The sequence below is a fragment of the Cynara cardunculus genome (assembly GCF_001531365.2).
Source record: "Cynara cardunculus var. scolymus isolate 2C chromosome LG 2, CcrdV1, whole genome shotgun sequence".
NCBI classification, from domain to species: Eukaryota; Viridiplantae; Streptophyta; class Magnoliopsida; order Asterales; family Asteraceae; genus Cynara; species Cynara cardunculus.
Window position 1 is genome coordinate 26,001,648 of NC_037529.1, and position 9,888 is coordinate 26,011,535.

General features: G+C 30.7%; 1 protein-coding gene across 2 annotated transcripts in view; it reads left to right on the forward strand.

The window, feature by feature from the left end:
- Positions 1-6,562: 6,562 nt before the first annotated feature.
- The window catches only part of LOC112506958 (vacuolar cation/proton exchanger 3-like), a 6,907-nt gene continuing 3,581 nt past the window's right edge, over positions 6,563-9,888 (forward strand). For both annotated transcript variants that reach the window (XM_025111309.1, XM_025111308.1), the window contains exons 1-9: positions 6,563-6,913; positions 7,496-7,563; positions 7,669-7,697; positions 7,798-7,994; positions 8,157-8,372; positions 8,539-8,667; positions 9,393-9,509; positions 9,596-9,649; positions 9,743-9,859. In XM_025111309.1, the coding sequence (XP_024967077.1) occupies positions 6,629-6,913; positions 7,496-7,563; positions 7,669-7,697; positions 7,798-7,994; positions 8,157-8,372; positions 8,539-8,667; positions 9,393-9,509; positions 9,596-9,649; positions 9,743-9,859 (1,212 nt within the window). In that variant the 5' untranslated portion in view covers positions 6,563-6,628. The remainder of the gene's footprint in view (positions 6,914-7,495; positions 7,564-7,668; positions 7,698-7,797; positions 7,995-8,156; positions 8,373-8,538; positions 8,668-9,392; positions 9,510-9,595; positions 9,650-9,742; positions 9,860-9,888) is intronic.

A 9,888-nucleotide genomic window follows, 5' to 3' on the forward strand; every position in this document is an offset into this window, starting at 1 on the left:
TCGAAGACTAAAACTAAAGATTAGAGACTGGCGAGTACGTGATCTGAAGCGATAATCAGTGATTACGAGCCTATCTACAAATGTGTGAAGACTGCTCTAGCTTCAGCAAATGATGATGAGACCTCCAGGTTATTCCAGCATTCAACGATCAAAGGAAGCTTTCTTAGCACGATTGTTGTCTTGTTCTTTTGCACATAAAGGACAAACCCATACCCTTACTAAAGTTAGTACGGTACGGAGCCGATTAGTCGACTTTTTGTCCACCAACTTTTGGCAAGGATGTCTGCTCAAGAATAGTGCTTTTGTACTATTCATTGTAGCAAAGGACAAGCCTTCCTCTTAAGGATTGACACGTACTCTAAACCCTACTTTACTGCATTAAATGTTCATTTAATGCACTGGGTATAAATAGAAGTGTTTCTTCTCCRTACAGAGTGCGCGCATCACTCTCTTACCATATTCTTACTTCAAGTTTCTTMYARCTTRAGTAAAAGATATTTCTTTTAGCATTCTCTTTTCTTGTATTTGCTAAAGCTCTGTGTGTAACCAAAGGTTGTTTAGATAGGTTTCCTATACCTTATCTTTTCGCAAACAATCTTGTAAAATCTGTATTGATCTTCTCTATCAATATATATTTTAAATTTGAAATTTTTTTGTTTGTATACATCCCCCCTTCTACAAACTGTTTCTTATCTTGTAGACCCTTTCGGGACCAACAGTTAGATATGCATAAAGTCCAAGTCTGCTAAACCTATTTTAAGTGATCAAAAAGAGGTTCAAACTTGTTTAGTCCCGGTATTGAAAAAGGGTTTGACTAGAACTTTTCATACTGCAATGTTTCGAGTTTGACCAGGTTTTATATACTTTTCTAGGTTGGGCTTTCTTGGGTCAGGCCTAGTCCCGGGCCTGCCCTTAAATTTTAGCCTGATCGGGCTTTAAGGCCTGGTTTGGACCAGGATTGGCACTTATTAGGCCAAGGCTTTTTGAGTCGGGCTAGGCCATCCTTGAGGTTTTTTTTGTGCATCTCTAAACATGGTTATGACAGAGTCATATGGAACAGATTCAAGAATTGACAGACTCGTTCATGGATCAGTGGGATAACAAGCAAAAAGGCAAAAAATAGATTCAACTTAAAAATGTTATAACTTTCAATCAGCTTGGAGTTACGTGGCCGTCAAAATATGAACGAAAGGCTTGAGACAAGCCAGACATTTTCCAAGCAGTTTGGTTTATGTCCCAAGACAAGTTCTCTAATCTAGGGCTCCGAATCCGGCTTTTGATGTTCTTTTCGGTTTTATTTTATTTTGTTTAGTAAGTAAATCACGTGAAATCAATTCTTTCTGACTTTCACACATTATTTAGGATATTATCAATCTCATTTAATTCTCAGTTTCTGAATTTTGAAATTTTGGCCAACCTAGCAACATTAGTTCGTCTATAAGGCATCATTGTAATCCTTTGAAGATCATCAAATAATATTAAGTTTTCTCTCACATGAAAATTGTTCGGATTGATTTGGTTTTTGTCTTTATAATATATAAAAAAACCTTTGTGATGTGAATTTGTTTTGGTTGTCCATAATTTTCAGTTACGTGCCCCTCAAATGAGGTGTTTTAGTAAAATCATGCTAAAAGAAAAATATGGTAACTGTCTATGATTCGTACTAAAAATCAAAACCCTCCCCCATCGTTTCACCACCAAATCACCAATCCAAAGATCTTCTTGTTGCCGATCACACACTGTCACCAAAATGTTGCCTCGTCGATTGCTATCAACATCAACAACTTTTGATCACCGTCATATGAGGGTTTTCATATAACTTAACTTGTTTTACGATTATAAGCATAAGAAACAACCAATTGAAGCTTAAACTTGACATAGTCGATTGTCTGGAATCATCAGTTGAATAATAAAAATAAAAACTAGAAACCATGATCATGCTTTTCAATCAAGATGCTCCTAGGTTGAGTTTTGATGCCTTCACTATTCTTCTTGGTTGTTGAATTTGGGTAATGATCTTAGGGATTATGTAGTATCGTGAATATATGAGGGTGAAGTGGATGGAAGATGCGGTGAGGCGGGATATGATGTTGTCAGAGATGGTCGGTGTCGGAGAGGACAAATGAGTGGGATATTTTTTTCTTCTTCCTGTTTTCTACATTTTAATCTTTAAAAATACTTTGTTCTTCATTGTGGTTTCTATTTTATTTCGTTTATCATCATTAAGGTTAACTCCGTTGAAGAACTTTGTTAAGTCATGGTCAATTTGATCGTCTAACACATTTATTTAATATTTAATTTTCTACTAAAAAGATAAAATACATTCCCTGAAAAACATTTCACATGTCTTTTTTAATTCAAAAATAGGAATAATAATTTTTAGTAAACGTTAAAAAGAATTAGTAGGGTGTTCACATTGTGTTCCTAAGTGATACCCTTATATTTAGTTTTATTGATTTAGTTTGTATTCACAAATTATACCATATATTTATATATTTAGAGTGTTCACAAACTATAATATTATTTCCAAAAAAGTGTTTACAATATGTTCACCGTTCATATTCTATTATTTGTGTACATATATGTTGTGGAGAGATGATAGAGAAAGCACAAAATGGGTGAGAGGAGAGAGAAACAGAAGTTTTACATCCAAACTATAATTTTTTTCAATTAATTTTTGTGTGTTTTAAATTATATATCACGGATCTCATAAATTAGTAAATTCTTAAAGTATATACAATAAATTTTACTTTAACAAAATGGTCACCAGTTCTAAATGACGCACAAATATAGCCCTCTTAATTTCGTTATTTATCATCTCTAAAAACTTGACATTTCAGTTACATTTTAGGTGATTATTGACGGCAAATTTTTTGACCTAACGTATCATTTTCCATCCAACAATGATTCATACATAGTTCTTGGCGTAACGTATCGTTTGTGGTCCAACAACAACAGACCAATTCAAACATTAATTTCTTTTAGGTCGATGTACATTTTCGATTTTACGTTATAAAGACGTTTCCTTTTCGTTTCTTATGAATTGCTAATCTAATTTACAAACTTCGGTTTAGCCCACAAGTTTAGTTCATCACACTTCTTTTTCATCATTGTCCAAGCTCAATCAATGTACAACATATGGTCGTCATAAAGTTTTTTCGTGCTCATCCCTAGATCAAGAATGTAAAAATTTATCTTTGGTAAAATACATGAAATGTAAAAAGTTTGGTTCAGTTTTTGATATTCATTTTTGGATGCACGTTAGGATGAAATGCACCAAGAAGAAATGCATCGAATCAAACCTCATATCAAGCGTGATCGATTCATGGGTGGATTTGGGTTCTAGATTCCTTCTTACACTTGTCACCTTCATACATAAAGTCGATCGGCTAAATTGAAAATTAATAAAAAATTTATAGCCGCAATTTGTAACATGTGATGGGAAGACAAAACCATTGCAGCTTCGCGGAAGGTTCTTTCCATGGATTCCAAACAATCAAATCAGAAAGATACGAAGTTTTTGGTCCATGTGGTTTGTTAAACTTACAGCTTTAGTCCCTGTAATTCTAAAATTGCACTTTTTATCATTATTGTTTGAAATCCATTGCTATTTTTAGGAGTGTTCGTCTAAACAATCAAGCTATACAAATCGTCCATACTACAGTGCATTGTACAATTTAGAACATTCACGGTTTGAGTTTTTATTAAACCGCACTTTGTGGTGCGGTTTACAATTTTGAATAATGAAATGGCAATTCAAATTGCATCGCACCACATATTATATATATATATATATATATATATATTACACTATCATGAATTAAGTGAAAATATTAAGTATATTATTTATTCATTTTTCAATTTTCCTTTTGATTGTTATCTTTTACTCTTTTTATTAGACTCATTTGAGTTATTTTCTTTTGTCATTTGTTAGGACTCTGCGATGAAAGACAATGTATGGATATGTCACACGTCATCGTCCAATTTTTTTTAAAGTTAATTTTACATATATGTTTGAATTAATTAATTCTTTAGTATTTTTAGACTATTGTATTTTCATGTATTGAAACTTTTGATTGTATATGTTATGGGCATGTGATCATTGAATTTATTTTGAAGTTATTATTTATGATTACCAGATTAAAACGCATTAAGTATAAACCATATAAACCGGACAACAAGTTTTGTGCAGTTTGAAGCATATGCGGTATAGTTTGCAGTTTTGCCCTAAATCGCACCAAACCATATTGCAAAGCCACCTTGTTACTTTTGTCTTACAAACTAACTCCTACATTTAAATACGAGGAATTAAAACATAAATGAATTATAAACTACGAGGATGAAAAAAATTATAAATTATAAGTACGAAAAACAATAATAAATTATAAATCATAGATATAAAAATGTAAGTTCAAAATCGTAAGGACGGAAATAGAAATTTTCAGTAAACCATATGAACGAAAAATGTAATTTAGTTGAAGAATCTATCTCTTATCCATCAAGTGTATGTGTGTGTGTGTATATATATATATATACATGTGGATGTTCAAAGAAAAACACCTCTATTTTACGAAAACATGAAAACGCCCTTATCACATATGATAACACATAAGGGGACTGGTGGTATGTGGATGACACACCCTACAATCTAGGTCATGCCAAAGGTAGTCTACATCCTTGATTTAATATCACATGTGATGAATTATAGTACCTCATAAAGAACATCTTTATCACATTTGATAATACATGTAAGGGGACCTTAGTGATGTATAGAAGAATTAGCCTACAACCTATGTCAAGCCAAAGGTCGTTCGCATCAGTGATTTAGTATCACATGTATATCATATGTGATGAAATATAGTATGACATATGATTGACTATAGTAAAAGGGTATTCTTACATTCTCGTAAATTGAAGGTGTTCTCATTTGAACTCTTCGTTATATATAGGGTTGGTTTCTAGTGAGATTGAAAGTTATAATGAAGAGGGTAAAAAGGGATCTCTACCTTTGGATCAATCTAATCGAAGATTAACACTATACAGTGCACGTAGATGCACTAGATCAATTCTCGTGATAAGTGCAATTCATGGGGTGGGAGTGAGACTAAAAGTGATCAAGGTTGTAGATCATTTTAACTCTTGTTCTCACATAATCCTTCAAATATATATATATATATATATATATATATGTGTGTGTGTGTGTGTGTGTGTGTGTGTATGGGGAAGTTCTATTAGGAACATAATTTTTATTGGACCGCCTACAATGCGACATGATGTATGTTAATTAGAATGGATGTGCAATTAATTAATCAATAATGTTTGATTCATGTTGAATAACACTTTCTAAGTACACATTTACCTTTTAATTTTCGTCACACATACATAAACATCAAGACTTACTTTTTTTAAATTCACATTATATAATTTGACTTGATTTTGATATAAATAAATGTACATATAGCATTACAACAAAATTAATTTGCTATGCTAAAAATGTCTAAACATTTTAATAGAATAATTTATAAGACTTAAGTTTATAAAAGTAAACTATAAAACGTTATACTTAAAAGTGTTAAAATAGATCTATAAGATGTTTTTAGACATTTTAAAAAGTTTTTACGATATTTTCAAACTAAAGTATTATATATTAACTATTTAATTTATAATTTTTTTTTGAGAAATGTGATAAACTCATCATTTATACGATACTTTATCAAATAGTAACATATACTTTATCAAACAATAACATATATAAATAACTAATACAACAATTCATTTTAAAAACGTCCTAAATAGTTTGTTAAAACGTCCAAAAACATCTTATAAACATACCGTAATACTTTTAGTTACTAGAAGGGTACTCGTGCAATGCAACGAGATACATCTTGATTTTAATATTTCATTTTATTTTTTATCTCAGTCAATGTTATATTATGGTCTTATGTGATTTTAAAAAAACGATGATGTTTTTATTTTTGAATAAAATATAAATTTGAAGATATCATAAAAATTTGACAAAAATATATCGATATTAGTATCAAATTAAATATTTAAAATTCTTATTTTTTGTGTAATTTTTTAATTTAATTTTTTATTATAACTTAATTTAAGTTCAATAACGAAGTAATTTATATTTGGTTTAATAATATAATTTTCTTATAAAGATARTAATTARTTAKTTTGTTARAAYTCRATAATTATYCTAATTATATTTTAGATTTTTTATATTTTAAAATGAGATGTTTATTCTATATTTGATTATTTTTATCTACAGTTAGTTATACGAATTTAAACATGAAGCTTTAATAAGTTGTACTTATGCATAATTTACTTGTAATATTGAATTTTAAGTAATATGCATCAATACGCAGTACTTCATATATAAAAAAATGGTTTTTAAGAAAGTTTTTGTCAAATGCTTTATAATATAGTATATATAACATTTTTTTTATGATGTATGGATTGTCAGCTATATATATATATATATATATATATATATATATATATAGTAAGAGAGCGGGTTAGTTGCTATAAAAGAGTGGAGTGACTTTTTGGGAACTTACATTCATTTCATTCATCCATTAAGATCTCCAAAAAATTCTTTCCAAAAGGTGCAGATCATATATCTATGGCTTCCATACAACCAGCTGAACCATGGTTGCTTGAAAATGGCACCGTCAAGAGGCTAACCAAGGAAACCAGACATGGGCATGGTCATAGCCGAACAGCCCACAACAAGTCATCCTCTTCCCTTCGTAGAAAGTCCAATATGACCCTTGTTTCCAAAGTCCCCTGTGCAACCATTAGAAACTTTCTAGCCAATCTCCAGGAGGTCATTTTGGGTACTAAATTAGCAATCCTTTTTATCGCCATTCCTCTTGCCATTGCTGCCAAATACCTCGGTTTTGCAAGAGTGAGTCTCGGTTATTTTCAACCCAATCTTTTGACTATGTTTCGTTGTTTCAATTAATTTTCGGAAAACGGGGTTTTTAGGGCTTCGTTTGAAACATATACGTGCAGAAATCCCCTTTTTCCCGCAAATTCTTGCTTGCAACAAGTGATAACCAATTCATTTTTGGTTGAATTGATTTTTAAGGTTAACCATATATGCTATTTCGTTTTAATTAATCATTTTAATTCCGACATAATATTAATTACTACACATAAAGACTAAATAAATTCACATGTTATACGGTTTTTATATTTCTATTGAGAGATTTTAACGTCTCTTGTTTATTGCTAGTGAAAACGGTTATTGCTATATACCTATCTACTATATTACGGTTATATATATATATATATATAGAGAGAGAGAGAGAGAGAGAGGGGGTTACTAAATAGAAGTTAAAATGTTATATATTTTACAAATTACTTTTATTTTATGAAAATATTGTTGATTTTATATTATTTTTGAAGTGTTTATTACATGTAAATTATTGCAATTAATTATTAATTATTATTAAATATGGTTTCTTGTTTGTTTTGTGAAAAATAGCCGTGGGTTTTTTCCTTAAGTTTACTTGGATTGATGCCGCTTGCCGAACGTGTTAGCTTTCTAACAGAGTAAGCAATTCTATCCATTTTTATTATTATTTTTATTTTTCAAGTGAAATCATACTAATTAATTAATTAATTTTTTATTTTATTAAAATGTTTTTGAAACTGCAGACAACTTTCTTATTACACTGGTGCAACAGGTAAATTTTAATTACCTTTTTTATTATTTTCCAATAATTAAATCATATCATACAAATAATTAAATATATGTATATTTAATTCAATAAATTTGCATTGCAGTGGGAGGATTGTTGAATGCTACATGCGGGAATGCAACAGAGCTGATCATAGCAATATTTGCATTAATGGAAAACAAAGTGGATGTGGTTAAATACTCTCTCTTGGGTTCCATTCTCTCCAATCTTCTCTTGGTGCTTGGTACTTCTCTGCTTTGTGGTGGAATAGCAAATGTCTCTGTTGAACAAAAGTTTGATAGGGTACGTACCAATGATACATACATATATATATATATATATATATATATATATATATATATATACATATTACAAGTTTATATATGTGAAACACGTAAAAATATACACAAGCACAGGAGCAAGAATGGGTTTGTAACGTATATGTTGATATGTGTGTATATACAGAAACAAGCAGATGTAAACATAGCACTGCTGCTGCTGGGATTGCTTTGCCATCTGTTACCATTGATGTACAGATATGCAAGTCTTGAGACTCCACTGGCTACTGCTGCTGCAACACTCAACTTGTCAAGAGCTAGCTGCATCGTCATGCTTGTTGCTTACTTGGCTTATCTCGTTTTCCAACTCTTCACTCACCGCCACATCTTTGAATCCCAAGAGGTATATATATATATACATACATATACATATATATAATTAATTTTGTTAATTTCTTGTATTGTTTAGATTGTCTAAATTGATCATATTTGTTTCTAAAAATGTCATATAAAAAAGCTAATATTTCTTGCGTCTTTTTTAGATTGTCTAAGAATTAATTAATGTGCAGGATGAGGATGGCATGGGTGCAAGTGAAGAAGAAACACCAGTCATAGGGTTTTGGAGTGGCTTGATTTGGCTTATTGGAATGACTGCAGTTATCTCTTTGTTGTCTGAATACTTGGTGGATACAATTGAGGTATATACATATATCGTCCCTTATAAAAAAAGACATATTATTTTAAAAAACTTGTTAACATGTCAAAAAAACATCATATAAAAGTTATTGTAATACTTTTACACATGATGTATAGTTGTTTGGTCCTATAAATATAAGGGGCTGTTCGGTTGCAGCTTAATGGACTGTATAAGTCATATGGCTTATTCGCACAGCCATATCTAATTGTTAGGTATAAGCTTATTCGGTGAGCCCATGACTGAACCACTCAATTACAAAACATGTCCTCCTTTGTATTCAACTATTAACTTTCCTCAACTACTCCTCTCCATAGCCACTCCAGTTTTGATATCAGGAAATGAAGAATTGATATCTGGAAGACCCTCATTTTTGACATTAGGTCTGAAAAACTCCAGATCAAAATTAGATTGGAAACAATATATAGTTATTGATAAAAGATATAGACTGAAGGGTAAAATGGTCATTTATGATATTCAGACTGTTTATTCAGTACAACAACTTATCTGTTAATATACAGACAACTATATCAATACAGACAGCTATATCCATACAGGTCTTAACAGAAAACGAATCGAACAACCCCTAAGTCTTATAAAACTGTTTGCTTATAAATTATGAACAAGATTTCGTTGCAGTGATCTCTTGAAATCAACTGATCTAATTTAATTTATTATTAATTAATTATAAAATAATAATGAAAATAATTGTTTGGTTAATGTATACAGGAAGCCTCCACTTCATGGGGGATATCAGTGAGCTTCATTAGCATCATCTTGCTACCAATTGTTGGAAATGCAGCTGAGCATGCTGGAGCTGTCATCTTTGCTTTCAAGAACAAACTGGTATTTCCAAATTTTACAATTTAGGCACAAAACTTTCATTATTCACATTTACATCCTATAAAACTAATTATTTTTCATAAATGCAGGATATAACTTTGGGTGTCGCACTTGGTTCTGCAACTCAAATTTCTGTCTTTGTGGCAAGCTTTCTTTTTTAATCCACAGTTATTGTTTTTTGAAATTCTGGAAATATAATTATATTAATAATTAAAACATGGTTTTAATTAATTTAGGTTCCAATGAGTGTTATCGTTGCATGGATCGTGGGGATCAAAATGGATCTTGATTTCAATCTCCTTGAAACTGGTTCTCTTGCTCTCACAATCATAGCCACAGCCTTCACATTACAGGTATACATATATATATATATATATATATA